This window comes from Asterias amurensis, chromosome 2 (genome assembly GCF_032118995.1).
Source record: "Asterias amurensis chromosome 2, ASM3211899v1".
Lineage (NCBI taxonomy): Eukaryota > Metazoa > Echinodermata > Asteroidea > Forcipulatida > Asteriidae > Asterias > Asterias amurensis.
The window spans coordinates 27,032,561-27,055,716 of record NC_092649.1 but is presented as its reverse complement, the minus strand read 5'-3'; the positions used below and the strand labels follow the sequence as shown (position 1 = coordinate 27,055,716).

Sequence of the window (23,156 nt, the reverse complement as noted above, 5' to 3'; positions counted from 1 at the left end):
GTTTTTTGCGGTCGTAAAAAGGAGCGCCAAGTCTTTCCTGACCAATTCAAACCAAAAGGTCAGTAAAACGCAATCATTGTCTCGCGAGTCCGGAAGTTTTCCCACATCGAGTAAAACGTCAAGTTGGAAGTGAAGTAAAGACTGCCTCTTGCAATGGACATGTTGGCATTTGTCAAAGACCAGTGTTCTCACTTGGTGTTTCCCAACAGTATGCATAGTAAAACAAGAAACCTGTGAAAATTTTGCAAGAAAATGGTGAAAGAAAAACACCCTTGTACAAATTTGTGTGCTTTCAGGCAGAAATAAAACGCAAATACCTCAGCTAAAGTCAAAAATATTTTTAGTAGGAAATAACCCCTTTAAAAAAACTGTTACTTCAGAGGAAGCCGTTTCTCACAATGTTTTATACCACCAACAGCTCTCCGTTGATTGTTACCTTGACCAAGTAAGTTTGCATGCTTACAATTGCTAAATTGCAGCAATTGGAAAAGTTCAATTAACCTTCTCTAGCCAAAGAAACTTACAGAAAAGCAAAGTACAAACACAATGATGACAGGGAGGGCAACTAGTTGAGCATAGAGAAAGCAGAATTAGGGGAAATAAAAAATAAGCGCACGAAAGAAGCATGCAAATACGAGCAAGTCCATGTGCGAAAGGAAGAAGAATTTCCCCCCACCCTATACCCCCGCCCCTCCCCCAAAAGACAAAACAATACAGCAATGGGTCATTTACTGATGCCTAGCATGGAAGCCCACAAAATGAAGACACAGGAAAACTGTGTTGGGGCAGGAGAGACTGACATGAACAAAAAAAGATCAAGCAGGATTTAAACAATTTGGTCGGGTTTTTTTTTTCAAGACAAATCTGCTTAGCTATTTAACACATTCTTCCTTCTTCGACTAAACCCGACCAGGGAAATAACATTAAATTAAGACGTCCAGTCTGGACCAAGTAAATACAGCTGCAATGGAAAAAGTTCAAGAAATCTTCTCAATTGCAAATTATCGAGACAATATAACAACCAACAAAAGACACACATGATTGAGAATTAAACATTTGAATGTTCTCTCTATTTATTACAGTTCGCATACAGGAGGTAAACAGAACTTTGCAGATGAATAAAAGCAAAGTAGAGTGGTCTACACCCACTTCAAAGAGGAATCATTTTCCTTTCAATGTCATTTAAATTGATGATGTCATTTTTCAATTGATGACGTCATTTTTCAATTGATGACGTCATTTTTCAATTGATGACGTCATTTTTTAATTGATAACGTAATTTTTCAATTGATGACGACATTTTGCAATTGATGTTATTTCAATTGATGACGTCATTTTCAATTGATGACGTCATTTTCAATTGATGATGTCATTTCAATTGATGACACTGATGATGCTGTACATATAATGGTTTCGACACCCCCAAAACAAGATTGATTCTACCATGAAGCACGTACAGTTTGTGCCTCGTGAACTTTGACCCGGTGGGTTCATTTTGGTAACCATCCTGTGAGTCGCATCATCCATACAGCCTAAAATCCCTGATGCTTCAATCTCTTAAAAACAAAGCTTCATTGTATAAATTAGAACTGGCAAAGCTGCCGGCCCAGATATCACCCTGTGCCTCAGTCATGAGTAACAACCCTATATGGTTGCTAAAGAAGAGGTCAACAGTTTGGGGTTCATATTTAACACAACTTAACATAGTGAGGAATGTTGAGGCTTGAAGAGCCTCATCTATAGAAACATTACGAAAATAACGTAAAAATAGTTGCCCATTACTGCCAGAACTCGTACAATCTTTGACAAGTTTAACTTTGGACGTTGTATTTACTCAAAATCATAGTTGCCCATTACTGCCAGAACTTGTACAACCTTTGACAAGTTTAACTTTGGACGTTGTATTTACTCAAAATCATAGTTGCCCATTACTGCCAGAACTTGTACAACCTTTGACAAGTTTAACTTTGGACGTTGTAATTTCCTCAAAATCGATAGACTTAACACAAATTCAGGTTCAACAAAGTGAATAAAACAAGCTACACATGTAACTGGTCCTGCAGGACTCCTGCTGGCTAGTCACAAAAAGTTAGGAGCAAAACCCTGGCAAGGTATGCACGAGACTTCTTTTCTATATTATTATATAGACCGTATTGAATAACCCCTTTTTTGCTATAAAAGTAGCCAACATGTAGGTCAAACCATATGCGCATCCATACGCGTACATCAACAAAGTACGCAGCACGCAGCATTACCAGTTTGATTTCTACGGCACATGCACGCACACCTCCTCGCACACGCGCACAGACGCCATCTTGTAGGGCAGATATTTGAACGGTGATGTCATATTATATTCAATACGGTCAATTGCAGTTATTTGGGTCAACATATACAAATCTAACGGTGAAAATACAGAACAGTTTCATCTTTAGATGTTTATGACCCGACTGAGTTTCTGCACCCTGTTCAGTAAGATGTCTCCTTGTTTGATGGTGGCCTGAGTGAGAAGCAAAGAAAAGAAATATGTATTAAAGTAGGTTAATACATGTACATTTGAGATACAACACCCCTACCCATGCCTTAAGGGAGACGAGTTTTGCTTTCTTTTAAATCCTTTCTTACTGCTTAGAATATTTTTTCCCTTAAGTGCTATTCTGTTCTCTCAAAATGTTACTTTGTTCCTCATATATTATTGTGTTCCCACCTAACTATTTTGTTACAGGGAACAAAAAATGTGCTACTCTATGAGTACAACATATTCTTTTGAGGGATTTAAATAATAATTTGTGAGAAATTATTAAAAAAAATTCCAGGCTTCAAACATAACAAAATAATTGATAGATATAAGACCTTCATGTTAGCTCACTAAGGCTTTTTTTTACACAGATTTAAAAAATTCATTCTGTTTAAACATCTTCTTCACAACATGCTGGATTGTTGTGTCCAGAATAATACAGTGGAATCTCTTTCAAACCTCACAATCGTCCTCAAGGTAAAACAATCAATAATAATAACAACAAGCATTTATATAGCGCCAAATCCATTAAAAATGCTCCCAGGCGCTTTACAATAATAAAAAGTTTCAATTTAACCACAAAAACTAAATAATTCAAAGGTCAAAAAAAAAGATCCACACAATATAATCATAAAACAATAAAGATACATGTACAAGTTAACAGATGAATATATAATCAATCAAACACATTTAGTAAAAGCAACCGACAATATATTGATCCAGAAAAATTCCCCTAAGATACACAAACAGAAAAATTAGAAGAAAAAAACGCAGTAAAAATAAATAAAAAAACCATGGCCCTTATAGGACCACACCATTAAAAACCACAACAACATTATGATAATAACAATAATAAAAATCGCAACAATGATGTGAAGCAGCAGGGCATTATTTTTTACTAATTAAGGGTTTCCCATGTTTCCCACATTCAATTTAAAGCCACCTAACCCCCCCCCCTCCTTTCCCAAAACAAAAAAACATGAAAAAGTTACCCTGCACTGAACATGGTTTGTTGCTCTTACCTGATACTGGTAATTTTTGCTGTCTGGTCGATTGGTTTCAACTATTCCGCCAACTTTGTCAATCTTACAATGTAATCGGCCTGCAGCGATGAAGCGTGACAGCTCCCTATGAAAAAGGAAAAGTTATAAGAATAAATAAGTAATTCATACGTGTAAACAATGCAAAGTATACAACTTATCTACCCCTAGCTACTACATTACCCACCCATATTGCAAATTAAAAGACAGTCATTCAATACTTTTGGTTTAAACAATTAACATCCCCCCCCCCTCCCCCGAAAAAGAAAAATATTTTTTTTTTAAATGATAATATTATTAACAATAATATTTAAAACTTTTCAATGCTTTTTAAAAGGCACTCTTCCAAACATGGAGTAACTTGTAATTTAACAATAATTTCATATACACAGTACATTAAACTATCAGCTTTTGAAATTGTAGGGTTTATGCATTTATTATTTTGTGCAAAGAAGATTTTTTGTTTTGTGTACAAATGCTTGATTTTACACAGACACTTCAAGCACAGAAAGAGACTATATGTTAGCATAACAAACTAAGCTTAGCATAATAACAATAACAGCAAGACTGCAAGTACCGGGGCCCAATTTCATAGAGCTGCTAAGCACAAACATTTGCTTAGCATGAAATTTCTTCCTTGATTAAAACAGGACCACCAGGACCTCCCAGGGGTTAGTGACGAGAGGTATCGATACAGCGCCCTGCCCATGGTAGCGAGGCTGCACCAAGCTTGCTTCGGTAACAAGAGGACTAGGCCTACTCTAATCCTATTCAGTAAATATGCAACAGTATGTGGAAGAAGAATAGTAACAAAACAGCATTTATATTACGCATAATCACATACGCATTTCACATACATGTATCCCTTGGTGTGCTTTAAATTTTAAACAAGTTTGCAGTAATACGTGTGTTTCTACTTGCCAGGTAGATTTTGACTTAAGAGAAATGTCCTGCCATAGATTGTCCTAAGTAGATTTTCGGATTTCGATAGACCTCTCAGTTCTGAAAAGAACTGTCCTGCTTTTTAACTACTACCCGGGCGGAAGGTAGAAAATCGGCTGGGACTACTACTTTAGCTTAGAGAGGATCGTTAGTTTTAAAAAAAGGAAAAGTAGAGACAATAAATACCAGACCAGTTGTATTTATATAATACAATGATTAAATATATAGAACACTTTCAAAGACCAGGAAAAACTCCAAACTGAAGGAAATAGGCCCAATGGGTAAAAAAAACAAAAAAAACAATGCTGGTAACACATACAACAAGGCAATGTTATCAAAAAGCAAAGCGCAATACACACGACTAGGAAAAGTTACGAATCAAGAACTTCAACAAACATGACTAGTGTTGAGGTTACAGTAGTGTGCTGTTTTTATGTGTCCAGGGGTGGATTTCACAAAGAGTTAGGAATAGTCTTGTCTACAGTTAGGACAAGTTGCTCATCCTAACTTAGGACAATCCATGCAATTTGTATAAGGACAATCCATGCAATTTGTATATCTCCTAGGACTAGTCCTTCATTTGTGAAATCGACCCCAGGGTCAACAACTACACGTACATTGTATTAACTATAATTGTACAGGTTGTTTGATGACTACACTGTTCATTGTACATTTAGTTCACTAATTAGTTTTAAAGGTGAAGTACATGACATCTGTCATGCCCTTGTACCATAAACATCCGGTACTTGGTTGCATAAAACAATGTAGGGGCACTGACTGTTTCAAATTTAAACAAAGCTTACATATATGTAAGCTTGTACACATTGTGTACACATGTGGCTTGTACACAAGTGTTGTACACATGTGGCTTTTACACATGTGTACACAGTGGCTTGTACACATTGTGTACATATGTGGCTTGTACACAAGTGTACACATGTGGCTTGTACACAAGTGTACACATGTGGTTTGTACACATGTGGCTTGTACACATGTGGCTTGTACACATGTGTACAAAATGTGTGTGGAAGAACAACCACGCAAGTGTAATGACCAGGGCCAAATTTCATGAAACTAATTACTTGTATAGAACATTTTTGTGCAAACTGCAGCAGAAAAATGTGCAATAAAGCATTGACGTATTTCATCATTATTTTAAGTAAGCAGACAATTTCTAGATGCACATGCCAATCACCATGGATTTGCATTGTTACGGCACTCCTGTGCTTACCACAGGTCAGTCAGCTTTTACACTTGCTTACTGTAAGTAAACAGCTTTATGAAATAGAAATTCTGCTAAGGGATGCTCCGTAAGCACAAAACGGCTGCTTATTTATGCTTGATGAAATTGGGCCCAGGACTGGCACTTACACTCTGCTGACCAGAAAAACCAGGGCCCAAACTTCATAGAGCCCCTTAAACACAAAAAAGTTGCTTACATGTAGCACAACAACATTTTGCTTTCCAGAATAAAATTACCAGAAAAACTGCTATGTCACATATATTAAATGATTGGTATCATACTCATTTGCTGAGCAGAAAATTCTTAAGCACTATAAATAAGTGTTATATTTGTACAGGAAACAAATTAATATTGGCAAGAAAATGCGTTTGATCAAATATAAAACAATATGCAAAACCTTAGAAAATTCAATCAGAGTGTAACTTTCACAAGTTGACACTACACATTAGTTTGAAATAAAAACTTTCCACAGTAACAAACAGAACTAATTTACATAAAAACAGTTAAGTGGAGATGGGTTTTACAACGTTATTGTCCAAAACCACAATACATTTGCCACGTCAGTCAACTCTTAAAAGCAAATGTCATACAGTTAATTACGTTAACAGTACTTCACGGCTACAAAAAGAATTGCTACAGAGAATAAAAATATCGAAGCAAAATATTCCCACATCATCTTATTGATGTGCACAAACATTTTGCTATTGTTCTTACAATTGCGCTCTGCGTAGTACAAGGATATTAAACAAGATTTGTCATCTTTACAGACAGACAAGCCACACAAACATCCCCTGAGAGAAGTGTAACAACATAATCCCCAAACCTCTGATGCATCCTTTTATTCATCGGCTGTTGTTACGGGCCGGGGAAAAAAATTGTTTCCGAAGAGTGAAAGAAAGCTTTGTGCTGATGGGAATTAACGGGCCCACATGGAAGATCTCATTAACAGCCTATTTGGCTATTTAGTGTTCCTGACTTGCAAAGGAAGGGGGACCTTAAGGAAAGGACTTTCACATCCACCGCCAGCGTGTGATCGAATCATAACAAATAATGTGTAATTTGGATGGAATAATGGCATATCAGCACTCAATCAAATCACGCTAACAAAAGACATGACTGAAGATCCCCTAACGTATTCGTACCAAGGTGACCTTCATCGGGTAAAGTACGCAAACAACATAAAAGGAAATACAAGAAGCATCTGAATGACAGCCAGTTTCTCTTTTCTTCCGAGTCTCTCGCCTCCCAGCAAATTGGCAAGACACTAAGAGCTGCATGTACACTTTGGGGCATCGCAAATGGTTAATTACCGGGTGCAAATTGCAAACTTGATTAACCGTCCCTTTTTTACCATTGTGCGCACCACAAAGAACACATGAACATCATCGGGGAAAGATTGGCTGCGTTAAGGACAGCGTACAATAACGGTGCAGCGCAAGACATTAATACCGTCAATGTTTTTCTTACGCATAGGGTGACCACAAAGGATCCCAGGGAATAAAAATAATAATAATATAACCAAACAAAAATATACATAACTTGATTGGGAGATGTCCTTAACAGCTTTGTGTAATCGACTTTATAGACAGTAGACACCCGCCCTCGCTAGGAAGGTTGGACAGAGTGATCTTCCATTGATCAAGGGGGTAACTTTTCTTCGTCTTCTTTCTTCGTCGGATTGATAAACATGACAATGGCAAGGATCAAAAGCTGCATTGAAGCACAAGGTATTCAAGTTGCTTTTGGCATGATTCCCTCAGGAAATTAAACTTGCCAACTGCAATAAATACACAACCAACAACCAAAGAGTCTGCCCAAACAGTTGTGATAAGAGGTGTTTCTCGGTGGCTTGACCAGTGATAGTTTAATCACTTTAAGTTGATATTTAAAGCCACTGGACACTATTGGTAATTGACAAAGACCAGTCTTCTCACTTGGTGTATCTCAACATATGGATAAAATAACAAACCTGTGAAAATTTGAGCTCAATTGGGCGTCGAAGTTGTGAGAATAGTGAAAGAAAAGACACCTTTGTCACACGAAGTTGTGTGCTTTCAGATGCTTGATTTCGAGACCTCAAATTCTAAATCTGAGGTCTCGAAATCAAATTCGTGAAAATTTCTGTCATTATTATCTCGCAACTTCGACGACCGATTGAGCTCAAATTTTCACAGGTTTGATATTTTATGCATAAATGTTGAGAAACACCAAGTGAGAAGACTGGTCTTTGACAAAACCAATAGCGTCCAGTGTCTTTAAGAACTCTTGCACATGTACATATGATTCTGAATAAGTTTAACCTCTCGTTCGACTAACTAATTTCTTCTAAAATATTGGCTAAAATTGCCATTACTAAGTACTCGGAATGCTTTCTGTTACCAACTTCGTTCCCAGTCCTTTATATTTCGCTGCGCCATTCTTTCTCTTTTCCAGAATGGCAATGCCTAGCTGGATCGTATTACCTGGAAGTGTGAATTTAAAATATCCTATATTGGATATTGTAATTGGTTCTGAAGTTGATCCATTCTGTATTAGAGACTACACAGACACACTGTCAACAGATGCATTAAATCATAGAGCAACTGGCCCCCTCTCTGTCTTTTCGTTATCTACAGGTTTAACATGTTTTGCAGTTTAGGGTGGGGTGACCACATAAAAACATCATCATTTGATAGGTATTGCATCAAAATGGTACATTTTGACCTGCTCGCCACTATATACAACATGCGCCCTAACGTAGAAGTGCTCGGAAGTTTTAAACAAGCATACACCCAAAGCAGTCACTTTTGGTTAGCCAATCAGCATTGATTTTCAGTGTTTCCCTTCCAGGGGTTAGTCAAGAGGTATTGATACGGCACGCTGCCCATGGCAACGAGGCTGGCCTGGTACCACAATTATGAAATTTGAGAGCTTACATTATTAAGACAAAAAGACAAAGTTGACATTGACAGGCGGCTTAATGCTGATAAACTATAACGCCAATTTAAAATGTCCATTGAGACTATTCAAACTCGCGGTATGTAAAACTAGATCTTCCAAGCCACAGGGGACATGCAGTGCACTGCTCAGACTTCACACAAAAAAGGTAGTTATTTATTCATTTTATTTCATTTACATATCCAACAGAATAATTAGTGATTGGAGACCATGAAGACATTTTTAGATTCAGATGGCGATCAACACACACAATCGGGTAAAGAACGAACATCCAACCCACGTCATTCAGACGCCGGTCTGCGGTTGGATTATAAACAAAACGCGCACAAACTGGGGGGACAGGTCCTTTGCATAATGATAATATGAAGCATTTATACAGTGTTATACTGAGAACAAAGCGCTTTACAGGAGACAAGGACAAAAAGAAAACAAAACAAACTAGGTTTCCTGATCTGTACTGGCAGTACACGCACTAAGCTCCAAGATTAACAAAGAAATGTTGCCTATACTAACCATTAACACTAACATGACATGCAGAATGGCAGCTCAAATTTTGAAAAGTGTCATCTACAAAGATGCCTTTGTTTTCTTCTGCTTTTCAAGAATCAGTTATTGTTTGGCATTTTCTTAGGACTATTCCTAGGAGATATTCGAAACGTGTGGCTAGTCCTAAGTTAGGACGAGTAACTCGTCAAACTCGAGATGAGACTAGTATTAACTCATTGTGAAATCCACCCCTGTGGACACAACACAACACAAGCACACAAATATTGTCAAAATTAAGCAGGCCCTACATGTACATGGGTCTCTTGACACCAATACAAGTATAGCCCAGCTGTAAAAAGTTCAACAGTATTTTACAAAATATGTATACACTTATAAGTACATACATGTACATGTACACACGTACATGCAAATCTCCTCTTGGCAAGAGCACCAAGGCTAATGCACCCTATTGACCCATTTCACCTGACGTCATCATCAGAAAAATCTTGAATGCGCCATACTTGTGGGCAATTTCACTGTGCGTTTTCATATATAACTCTATGCATTGAGTATGCTGTGCGTTATGCAGTGAAGTGCGCGTTTTAGGCGACGCGCCGTTAATACACGTAAGCCTAACTTGCCCACCAACATGGGAAGCGTGGCATCAGTCGCCGCGTGTGACACGCGTGCAAGGGGTCAATACGGATATTGTAAATTTCTACTAGAGCCTTTCAAGGGCACCAAGGCAATCGTCTCTGTTGCCTCCGTGAAGGCCTTATCAATACAGGTATGTTACAAACACAAGACCAGCTAGTGATATTGTGTTTCCTTTTAACTCAGCAGCAAGTTAACATGGTCAAAGGCAGTGGACACTATTGGTAATTACTCAAAATAATTATTAGCATAAAACCTTACTTGGTAATGAGAACTGGGGAGAGGTTGATAGTATAAAACATTGTGAGAAACGGCTCCCTCTGAAGTAATGTAGTTTTCGAGAAAGAAGTAATTTTCCACAAATTTGATTTTGAGACCTCAGATTTAGAATTTGAGGTCTCAAAATCAAGCATCTGAAACCTCGCAACTTGTACAGTGTATGTAAATTTGTGTGACACGGGTGCTTTTTCTTTCATTATTATCTCGCAACTTCAACCACCAATTGAGTTCAAATTTTCACAAGTTTGTTATGTTATGCATATGTTGAGATGCACCAACTGTGGAGGCTAGTCTTTGACAACTACCAATGGACCGTTCTGGTCTCCACTAAGCTCCGCCCACCGCGCATGTGAGCAAGACACGTGTACAAGCACTCCCAATGACATTCTGCACGATTCTGCCGCGTGTGCCAATATACACGCGCGCGTGACCGAGTTTGTCCGACCACAATCATTGCTGTGATTGGTCAAATGGGTGAACGCACAGTTTGATTGACAGGCCGGATCGGTCCATAGTGTCCAGTGACATGTATAATGACTTAGTGAGAAAAAAATCATGGCCCTAAAACAGCTTTGTCTTCATTTTAAAAAATGACACAAGAGAGAAGGTTGCAATAGCAGGAAAAAAAAACAAACCCCAAAACAACCAATTTATAAAGACCTAGAGAGTTCAATACAAAAACGTTTTTCAAGAAACATTTCGAAAATCAAGGATGCGTAATCATCGCATCACTGTACAATCCCTATGTTTTATAGTATGCATGTTCCTTGACAACAGAAACAATGCATAGTCAAGGCTGCAAGTTGATTTGATATAGCTGTATCGCATACAATGTTGTATAAGCACAACAAAATATTAGACAAAACCAACCATGATGACAACAATAACAAAAACCAAATCTAGGCAACCAGTTTTTATCATTATTTCTAAGTACATATTTGACTAAATCTAAAGCAGTACACCATGGTCAGACAGTCTAAGGCACCCAACTCAAGTTCTTGAGCTGTTTAAGCATTATTTCAGGTCCCTTTCATTGCATGTTATGTCCTTAAAGCCATTATACACTTTCGGAATAGACAAAAATTAAAAGTTCACAGATTCACAAATAACTTACAGGATTGACAGAAGGTAATGGTGAAAGACTTCTCTTGAAATATTAGTCCATGAAATGCTTACTTTTTGAGAAAACATTAAAACAATTATCAATTCTCGACATCGAGACTTACGGATTTATTGTAAACAATTGTCATGACATGGCGAAACGTGCGGAAACAAGGTTGAGTTTTCCTGTTATTTTCTCCCAACTCCGATGAGTGATTGAGCCCAAATTTTCACAGGTTTGTTATTTTATAAATAGGCTAAGTTGTGATACACAAAGTGTGGGCCTTTGGGCAATACTGTTTACCAAAAGTGTCCAATGGCTTTAAATAAAGACATTCTACAACCATAACTGCATTTGTCAGGGATCATTTTATTTTGCGTTTAGCTCGCAACTTGTACAGTGTATGTATCTGCACGACACGCTAGCTTGGTCATGGGAGACCCCTTGTTGTCCTTCAGGTCTATGGGACATACATGTACACACATGTACACGTAAAGTGGTACTTACAATACCTGCAACTAAGATAAGTAGCACTTCAAAATGCCCACCGCTTTACATAGAAATTATTAATTATTAAGAATTCAAGATTTTTTGTTATGATGCAAACCGGCTCTATGCAATGTGAAGTTTGGACCAGACGAAAACAACCAAAATGTACAGTATGTTGAAGGAAAAACCCTAACCCAGTCAATTCATGAAGACGATCAGAGCATACTGATCGAAACGTTGACTTGTCAACCACCGATTCAGATAACACTACTCAAGAAGAATTTACACATGGTGCTACTGCAAACCTCACCTAGTTATACTTCAACCATTCAAAGTATCAAATAATACAGTCAATTCATGTCAATTAATGACAATGACTAGAGCAAGCTAGTCGAAACGTTGAGACGAACTAAGAACTCACTTCGCGTTAGTAAAGTTAATATCGATCCTCTATAAGCTAAAATAGTAGTTCCAGCCGATTTTCTACCTTCCGCCCAGGTAGTAGTTAATAAGCAGTGACAGTTTTTTCAGAACTGAGAAGTCTCCCTAAACCCGAAAATCTAAAGAACATAATCTACCTGGCAAGTAGACACACACATGGTGTATTAATCGCAAACCAAATATATATAATTCATGAAAAGAAGTAAAATCTTACTGGTCAATGAAGTCGATCGACACGCCGAATGCATCTGCCATGTATTGAAGGGTTAAGCTCTGGTACGACTCCAAGAGTTGAGTATAGGCGAGAATGCGCATCTCTCTCACATAGTAGGAATAGTGGGGTCTCATCAGGCGGTCCAGTCTTAATTTGTTCTCTACAACGGCTGCACAAGCAAACAAAAATGAGGAACAACAAATTATTATTTTGACACTTGAGATTTAAAAACAACATAATCTATCTTGTTCTTTTTAAAGGTAGTGTACACTATTGGTAATTACTCAAAATAATTATCAGCATAAAACCTCACTTGGTAACGAATAATGGGGAGAAGTTGATAATATAAAACATTGTGAGAAACGGCTCCCTCTGAAGTGAATTAGTTTTCGAGAAAGAAGTAATTTTCCACGAATTTCATTTCATGACCTCAGATTTAGGACTTGAGGTCTCTGAAAGCACACAACTTCGTCTGACATAGGGTTTTTGTGTTTTCATAGTTATCTCGCAACTTCGACAACCAATTGAGCTCAAATTTTCACAGGTTTGATATTTTATGCATATGTTGAGATACACCCAGTGAAAAGACTGGTCTTTGACATTTACCTATAGTGTCAACTGTCTTTAATGGAATGTCTTAGTGCTTTTGTTGTAGTGCCCTTTGACAGCACAAATTGACAATTTCCTTATAACAATGCCCCTTAAGAAACTGATGTGCCCCTTCCTTCAGCAGCGAAGTACAAGGCCTGCTACATACAGGTTCATAATTTTTTTGTAAAACAAATGTATAACCATGGCATACCCAAGACTGGAACCATGCACAGAAATACAATTGAACAGATGAATTAAAGATCACAGAGGGCGCTGTTTACAGTAGCAAATGGAAGAAAATATCAGTTTATATTACAGTGAAACAAAGATCACAGAGGGCGCTGTTTACAGTAGCAGGTGGAAGAAAATGTCAGTTTATATTACAGTAAAACAAAGATCACAGAGGGCGCTGTTTACAGTAGCAAGTGGAAGAAACTATTAGTTTATATAACAGTGAAACAAAGATCACAGAGGGCGCTGTTTACAGTAGCAAGTGGATGAAAATATCAGTTTATATTACAGTGAAACAAAGATCACAGAGGGCGCTGTTTACAGTAGCAAGTGGATAAAAATATCAGTTTATATTACAGTGAAACAAAGATCACAGAGGGCGCTGTTTACAGTAGCAAGAGGATGAAAATATCAGTTTATATTACAGTGAAACAAAGATCACAGAGGGCACTGTTTACAGTAGCAAGTGAATGAAAACATCAGTTTATATTACAGTGAAACAAAGATCACAGAGGGTGCTGTTTACAGTAGCAAGTGGATGAAAATGTCAGTTTATATGACAGTGAAACAAAGATCACAGAGGGCGCTGTTTACAGTAGCAAGTGGAAGAAAATGTCAGTTTATATATTACAGTGAAACAAAGATCACAAAGGGCGCCATTTACAGTAGCAAGTGGAAGAAAATGTCAGTTTATATATTACAGTGAAACAAAGATCACAGAGGGCGCTGTTTACAGTAGCAAGTGGATGAAAATATCAGTGTATATAACAGTGAAACAAAGATCACAGAGGGCGCTGTTTACAGTAGCAAGTGGAAGAAAATGTCAGTTTATATATTACAGTGAAACAAAGATCACAGAGGGCGCTGTTTACAGTAGCAAGTGGATGAAAATATCAGCTTATATTACAGTGAAACAAACAACATACGGTATCTGAAGTTTTGATTCCTTCAGCATGTACAAACACAAACGCACCTAATACCAAAACTACTCACCTAGTAATTTGAAGAACTCTGCATAGTGACAATTGTACAGTGAGAACAAGAAATTTCTGATTTCTGGCAACCCGTGAAGAATTTCAAGGATCTCTGCTCCTTTGACAACCTGCAGCAAAGAAATAAATTTCAAAATAATTACAAACAAAAGTAATAATTGCGTTACAGAATTGGTAAGAAACAAAATCGTGAAGATCAAAAATTCACATGAAACTTACACGGTCTAATGATGAAAGTAGAAAACATCCCTTGAAATGTTTCTGTCTGATAGTTCATAGTGTAATTGATGAGAAATAACTTATCTAGTTTCGCGTTTAGAGTTTATCGCTCAGTGAGCTTTTAATTCATTTTTTTTTTTTGCATCGATGTCATGCAAAATGTATAATCGGGTTTTCACTATTTTCTAGTGACCCCGTTGGCTGATCGTTCTCAAACTTCTCCAGGTTTGTCAGTTTATGTATGTAATGGATTACTTTAAAGTGCTTACACTACCAGCAAATGTTTTGTAGCAAAACCAATTCTGTAATGTTCCTTTAAACTTTTCACCTAAGTTTACTTTGAGTACTCAGCCAGAGAGACATTGATAGACTTTAGAGCCTCCAAAAGAAAGCAATCTGACTTGTGTTTCCCGATACATTAAACGTTGCACTTATAATGACATCAAATGACACTCCTCATCTGGGCATTAAGTTATGGCTCTGTGCAGGGAATTCTGTGCTTACGTCAAGCGTATTTCATGGGTTAGCATGGAATTTTGGCTAGGCATAACTAGGCATAACTAGGCATTCTAGGCTTACACAGCTAACACAGAAATTTGGTGCATCAAGCGTATAGAGTTGTGATCCTCGGCGCAGAATTTGGCGATGCGCAGAGATATGAAATTGGGCCCTGTAGGGTTGCTGTTGCTGTCAGTTATTTATAGAAAATGCAAATTTCAAAAACGAGAAGTTCTTAATAAATTTTTACACCTCGACTTGGGCTCAGGCTTTTGCCCTGGCTCTGGTCTCCGATTGATGTTGGAAACACACCATACAAAATGTACACTGCTCCAAAACAGATGGCGGAGCCCAAGCCCGAGTAGGAGCCCAAGCCGAGGTTTGGAAAGGCCAAACTTAACATCTATTAAAGGCAGTGGACACTATTGGTTATGACTCAAAACAATTATTAGCATAAAACCTTACTTGGTAACGAGTAATGGGGAAAGGTTAATAGTAAAAAACATTGTGAGAAACAGCTCCCTCTGAAGGACCTTTGTTTTCAAAATGAAGTAATTTTCCACAAATTTGATTTCAAGAACTCAGAAGTAGATTTTGAGGTCTCGAAATCAAGCATCTGAAAGCACACAACTTCATGTGACAAGGGTGTTTTTTCTTCCATTATTCTCTCGCAACTTCGTCGACCAATTGAGCCCAAATTTTCACAGGTTTGTTATTTTATGCATATGTTGAGATACACCAAGTGAGGAGACTGGGCCCAATTTCATGGCTCTGCTTACCGCCGAATTCTGCGCTTACGACCACGATTCCCCGCTTACGTGCAAATGCCGAATTTCTGCGCTAGCCTTTTAAGCGTAGAATGCCTATTAAAGTGGAGTACGCACGCGCAGAAGCCAAAATTCGCTGCTAGCCCGTGAAACACGCTTGCCGTAAGCACAGAATTCTCTGCTTCCGTAAGCGCCGATTCTGTGCTTACGGTAAGCAGAGCCATGAAATTGGGCCCAGGTCTTTGACAATTACCAATAGTGTCCAGGGTCTTTAAAACGAGTTCACTGTACCTTTTTGCGAAGCTCTGTTCTATCAAGGGATATCATGGAGACCAGGACGGTGCCAGCAACAAACTCGGAATAGTCCATCAACTCGTAGGATGTGAACGTTGAGACTGTATCCAAGAAGAACGTGGCAGCGCTCTTAAAGTCTCGCACCGACATCTTATAGATTCCTTGGTACACTTTGAGACGATTTCTTCTGTCCCAATCACCACCTTCATCGATCATACTGGAGAGGTAGGGATCAAAGCAATGAGGACAATTAAGATCTCTTTTTTGTTGCAATCAAAGTAAAACAAGTTTGTGTTATTATTATTTCTATAAGATACTTCTGGTAATGAAACCAAGGATGCCTCATAAGTGAACTCAATCACTGTAGCAAGGATGAGGAAACCTATACTGCAGGTGCTTGATATGTTGACCAGAAACACCAGGGTAAAACCAGAGATGCCAAGTCCAGAGGCCAGCTATGCGTGAGATTTTTCATAGCTCACCACCGCGTTTTGCGCTCCGCCGAATTTAAGCTGAACCTGCTGGGAGAGCAAAAGCGTGTGCAATAGGCCTGGGCGAATTATTCGAATATCCGGTTAATGGCGAATAGGTTTTCCTATCCGTAACCGCGAATGCCTTTTTTTTCTTAACCGGATATCCGCATAGGGCGTGAATACCTACTCACAAACCGGATAATTCTGTAATTACAACCGAGTAACCGGATATTCTTTAATATCCGAATATCCGCGGACGTCGGGCGACAACTGATATGAATGTTTTGTCTGAATCCGTATGAAACTTCTATTAAGACAACATAAAACAGCATATATTAAGTATTTAACTATGCTTACCTCCATGAAGAGTTAAAACAATGACATTTCTGACGTAATTTGTTCAAAGATTACAAAAGTTTTCCTTCACGTAGAGTCAATCACGATCAAAAGAAAAAGCAAATCGCCATCTTTAAATTAGATCCGGTCATTTTTATGAATGAACCGAGCGACACTGTCTGAAACTAATATCAATCCGCCCATAAGATCTCATTCACAAACGAACAGCGCCCTCTTTTTTTTTTTTTTTTTTTTTTTTTTTTTAAATAGCGCCCTCTAGCGGCGAAAAAAAAACTATTCGAATATCCGGTTAATTTCGGATAGTTGGCCAGCGGTATCCGAATAACAAAATTTCACTATTCGCCCAGCACTAGTGTGCAATCTGCAAGTTTGCGCTCTGTTTGTACGGCAGCTCAAGCTGATGATTCTGATAAACTGCGTGCAATCTGAAGATTGTGCAAACATTGTAGATTGCGTTTTTGTACACACGAGCGCGATTTGGCAATGCATTGTCGTCAATTTTTTTTTTTTTTTCCCGGTCTGGCCCCCTGCGTGAGAAAAAGGTTGCTGTGCGTGTGAGCATGAGACAGAGCCCAAATGCTTGAGTCTCACACCTAATGCGTGAGACTTGGTAGGTCTGTAAACCCCCACAACGAAAAGTGTTCTGGGTTCTTTTACATACACTACTGATCCTAGCACACAGGACATGTACATATTCGGCTTAATGTCTCCTCAAGCAAAAATGGTAAATTATTCCAAGACACAAGTGCCATGATCAGGACTCCAACCAACACTTTCACTAAAAACACCCGAGCCTGAATTTGGTGATCTTAACTGCTCACCCACAAGGTCTTCCAATGTTATTACAGTTTCCTTCAAAATCAAGTAACTTTGCAAATACATGTATTCTGAACCCCACCCCACCCCCCCCCCCCCCCCTCTGCTGATCGGAAAGTACCAGAGCTTGGGACCAGTGAGCTTGAGCTCAGTGCGCTCGACCGCTCGGCAACAACACCCCATAGAGTGCAGTATTAGTTATTAAATGTGGATTGTGCTTGTTGTTTTTGTTTTCTGAAGCTACTTACTCTTTTGCCTTGTCGATATTCCGAATGATGAGGTCATTGTCTAGCCAGAACAGGCCAACTCTTATCAGGTGGAATATGATGTCGAGTCGATGACCGAGAGCTATGGTTTTATCAAACGCTTTTCGGAACGCTGTTAGACAAGCCTCCTATTGGACAGGAGGGAAATCAAATCATCGAATGTTAATTACTGTATTTTTCTGCGTATAAGCTGCAACTAGTCAGTGATTTTTGCCCTCAATAAGTTTCCTGCAGCTTATACGCTAAATGCATTTATATTAAAGAACTAAATATAGTGAACATTTAAGCTTGGTAAAAAAAAAAAAAAATATTAAAAATCTGCAAAATCATAATATTGTGACTAGGCCTAATTGTGACGAAAGATGAGTAGTGAGACCCTAGATAGAATTATTAATGAACAAATGAAGAACGCCACCTAAATCACGGGCAAACTTTGCAATTGTCTATTTAGCCCGAGTAACAAACAATATCGGCCGCTTGTCTACAAGTGGTCACTTTACCTATACCCGAAACTAGCGGTATTAATTTTACGCCACTAGGCCTGTTGGACAACCCCTATTAAACAAACTTTCAACAATAAACTTTTCAAATCTTGTATCTATCTACCTATCTAACCATCTACATGGCATACATAAAATCATTCAGTCCCAAAGGTAAATAAAACCACTTTATGAATAAAAGTTGGCAGGAACACTTTGTGAAAACATTGAGCTAGGTTGTTTGTGTATGTAGCAATAAATCATTTTAACGACACAATTAATGCAATGGATGTAAAACAATTGTTATATGAACTACAGATGATTAAGAAGTGTAAAGTAAAGACAAGAAAGTTCAACACATATTTGCAAATAAAGGTAACATTTAGCACTTCATAATTATAAACAATAAGTAGAATGAAGATTGACCAACAGGGATTCACTTTGAAATAAACAACAACATTTACTAGAACTTAAACATATGAACACAATAAGCCAGCCAATCACTTGTATGGCTGTCGTGTTTTGCATCTGAAACAAGCAAACAAACATGACCAACAACATCATCAGAAAATGATCAAATCTCATGAATCAAAAGTACAGCAAGAAGAAAAATAGCAAGACAAGTTGTCAAAAACAAATATATATACACATCTTTGTTGGGCAAAGTTATATACACATGGTGTTATCACAAAATAAATATGCAAACAACAGGCAATTATTTCATAAACATATCATATTCAACATTACATACAACAAAATATTCAAAAGAAAATTCTTGAAAATTATAGCATTTTGAATGACAACGATGCATTTACTATAGACAATTCTGTACATCTTCAATACAAGCAGTCAGCAAGTGAATGTTTTCTTGCAATAATAAAAACCACAAGGGAAACTGACTGGGTATAGTTTTAAAACAATTCGGGGTCGAACAAAGAAAACTTTACTGAAGTGTGATTTGAACCAACAGCGTCTGGATTAACATGCTGGCCCTCTACCAATTGAGCTATACTAGCCCTCGTACATGTATAAACATGTCTCTTTACTCCTACAAAAGGGAGCCTGTCAACAAAGGGCTACATGTAGTTAATACCCCAATTGTAAACCTACTTTTTCTCCAATGCGACACAGGTGCTCTGCTTTTCTCAAGAAGGCATCTCGGACCTCTGTCTCTCCCAGGTTTTGTTCTGCATCTTCAAGAGTAGCGTCTAGTTTCTTCAGCTCCTCAGCATTGACCTCTTTCATCTTCTTCAGGAGGGCAGTATCGGGCTTCCAGTTCAGCTCTTTACAAACCTCTTCATAGTATGGGGCCATGTCTGTGAGGGAAAAAAAAAGACACTTACGTTAACTTAGTACTACAAATAAGATGATATTTTGCTGGGATCTTTATGATATGAGGCCTAGATAAGATATCAAGATATTAAAAGGCTTTTAGTAGGACCGAGAATTTGTGTCATGATTTTTGAAAGTGGTAAAAATGGGGCAAATCTGGTGACTAGCTGTCAAAATTATACATGTTGGACCAGATGGTCATTTGACGATCAAAAGAATCTTGTAACCCTCCGACCTGGCGACCGTCGGGAGGAGGGTTACGTTATCGCATTTAGCATGTGATGTGACTATGAGTAACTATCCATAAAAAAAGAGGAAAAGAGAAGACTGGACTGTGGACAAGAAAAAAAGAGGAAAAGATACTATACTTTTGTACACAGAAAGTGAAGGAAAAAAAGAGGAAAGACAACTCAAAACCAAAACAAGAGGAAATCAGCTGAAAAGATCTCACATTAGGCAGTTTCAGTGAAATTTAATGCAGGTGATTTTTCTCTGACAAGATGTGGTCTGTTAAGGTGTATTCTAAGGAGTAAAAATCAATTTAAAATTTTGAAATCGGATGTTTGGTTGCAGAGATATACTGTTTTTAATGAGCGTGGATCGTGCAAAAAATGTACCTGTGTTCAAGTTCAATTGTTACGTTTTTCTTCATATCGGCTACGGCAGGCCTCAACCTTTAGCTTCAGAGGGGCAAGGCCACTTGGCCTCAAAAGCTCTAAAAAAGAAAGGGGCACCAAGGCCAACTGAAAGGGCCCCAAGGCCATTTTCAAACCTTTATTTGTTGATGATTATGTTAATATACTTTCCTACTGATTTCAAGATGGTGGTCAACTTTCCAACCCATATTTATTTGCAGCACTCGAATTGCAAACTATTACCCCAGTAATTAACTTACCCCATTTTACCCCCCTCCCCTTATTCATCGACTTAATTAAACTCCCTTCTGCTCATCTGAAAACAAATAATTGCTCCAGAACAAAGAATTGTTGAAAAAATCATACAGAAAAAAATATTAAGAAAATTAATTCCCTGCATGCTAATCTGAAGAAAAAAGATCAATTAGTCTCTGGCTTACCACTACCCCAACTCTGCGAGACAAACGAGCCCCACCCACCCCGCGCCAACAACCCACCAACAACCCGGAGGCTCATATATTTTTTTTTCCCTTCTTTTTTTATATTTATAATGATTATGAGAATTAAAAACGAACCCCCAACCCCTTAGCACAAAACAATTGGCCTAGCAAGCATTTAGCTAAAGTTGTAAGTTGTATTGTGCATGCCGGCGTTTATGCAAACATAAACAAACGCACCTAATTAAAAAATGCTTCTAAAGTTGGCACTTTGCTGCCACTCTAGCCCTTTCGCCTTCCTGCTTATTTTTGCATCTTTTGTGGGATGGCATGCTGATTCATCAATAATGAACTTGATGGAGTATGATTTCCAAAATTAGGGCTCTGCCGTTACCTCCATATAATCCGATATTGACGTTTTACAATTCCACGCTTGTTGTGTGTACACAAACACATGTGTTTAGCAATGAAAACAAAGTCGCAAGCCAGGCAGATCACTGGTAGTGGTGGGTCACAAACATTAATCCAGTACAAGCCTTGGACACCAGCAAAATAGCCAGGGGGAAAACATAGACTGTATCCAGCCTCCGGCCGCGCACGTCCCCCGGCCCATCCGCTACAAATACAGATCTCATTAGACAAAATCCGTGCGAAAGTGCGTAATTTAGTGTAGGGACTTGTAGCGAGTTTATACATTGGAGTAGTCTGGTGCTTCGTTTTAGTAGTAAACAGCTCAACTACGTTTGATATGGTTACCATGCCATGTTCTCGACACATTTTTTATTGCACAGAAGCAGCATTGTGAAAACTAGTGTGCGGGATCGTACGTTCCGAATTTTACCTCCATATAAATTAAATGGGTCACAATGTTAACACTAAATAACATTTTCGAATAAATAATGTTATGGAATCAATGGAAAAGGGCACGACGGCCAAGTGGCCGTAAGGTACGTGATTTTTAAAAGGGCTTCACGGCAATTCGCTGGGGCATCGCGGCAATGGCCGCTGGTGGCCGCTGTAGAGGTCGAGGCCTGCTACGGCCAAGTTTAATACACAGCCTATGGCAATAGAGGGCGTAATATATGACGAGCGCCCTCTACCGATGGGGAGGTTTACAAACTGTGCTGCACGGCGCTAGAATGATTTTTATGAGCGGCAAAAAGTGATATTTTTGTGAATCAAACTGAGAAGCGGCATCGTGGGGGAAATTGTTAACTATAAAAATTAAATATGTGTTAAAGGCAGTAGACACTATTGGTAATTACTCAAAATAATTATTAGCATAAAACTTTACTTGGTAATGAGTAATTGGGAGAGGTTGATGGTATAAAACATTGTGAGAAAGGGGACCCTCTGGACTGAAGTGACAGTTTTCGAGAAAGAAGTGATTTTCCATGATTTTGATTTCAAGACCTCAAGTTTAGAACTTGAGGTCTCGAAATCAACCATCTAAATAATAATAATAATAATAATAATAATAATAATAATGACAATTTATATTGCGCATGTATCCACCTAAAAAGGTGCTCAAACCGCATGAAAAGAAGAACACAGAAACAAATCAACATGAGGGAAGAGGGAACATCGGGAAAACAAAAGAAATAAACTACTGAAAAGCTGTTTGAAATAAATGAAATTTCAATTTGTCTTTAAAAGTGTCCATGGTGCCTACGCAGACAACTTCGTATGTATGATTATCAGTAGGGCCCTACAAGTAAAAAAAAAAAAAAAAATTGTAAACATTTATTTGGGTACGAGTTGACTTGGGTACGAGTTGACTTGGGTACGAGTTGACTCGGGTACGAGTTGACTCGGGTACGAGTTGACTCGGGTACGAGTTGACTCGAGTACGAGTTGACTCGGGTACGAGATGACCCAAATTCCCTGCCTCTTCTTGGGTCTCAATTCAGCAAAACTGTGCAACGGGGTTATATATAACTTTTTGACATGTTTGAAAACAAGTAAAACTTAAATTCAAATTGGTACACTTACAAGCAAAACAAATAAAATTGAAAGATTTGATTATTTTTTTATCACGAAATTGGTTATGGACTTTCTAATGAGAATGACTCAACGTTAACGCACGACTTACAAAAGAGAAATGAAAACATGTGTCATAAAACTTACTGTTACGTTTGATACCCTCCATGAGAGATTTCGCTTCCTTCGAATTAGCATCATTTTTGAACTCGTCTAATGTGAGAAGAAATTTCAACTGAGCAAGACTTAAATCTGGGTTCTTTTCCAGCCCTTGCTCTTCCAAGTTGTCGGACGGCATTTTAATGTCTTGCGAATTCAATGGCGGTGCGCGTGCGTATGGCGAGTGTTAACCTTGTTCCCCAAAACATTGCGGCTTGTCACAGACGTCATTACATTTTGGACATGGGGTCGAACATGTAGGTAGCACCGTCCAACATTTTGAAAACG

The 23,156-nt window shown here is 38.3% G+C and overlaps 1 protein-coding gene across 1 annotated transcript; it reads right to left on the bottom strand.

Annotated features, from left to right (window-relative positions):
- Positions 1 to 1,055: 1,055 nt before the first annotated feature.
- Positions 1,056 to 23,059, bottom strand: LOC139954512 (26S proteasome non-ATPase regulatory subunit 6-like). The gene is made up of 8 exons (XM_071954344.1): positions 22,857 to 23,059; positions 19,436 to 19,641; positions 17,829 to 17,974; positions 15,932 to 16,151; positions 14,158 to 14,266; positions 12,343 to 12,511; positions 3,538 to 3,643; positions 1,056 to 2,497 (listed from the first exon to the last, which is right to left on the bottom strand). Exons 1-8 carry the CDS (start codon positions 23,005 to 23,007, stop codon positions 2,429 to 2,431), a joined length of 1,176 nt encoding a protein of 391 aa, XP_071810445.1. The 5' UTR covers positions 23,008 to 23,059; the 3' UTR covers positions 1,056 to 2,428.
- Between the last annotated feature and the right edge of the window lie 97 nt (positions 23,060 to 23,156).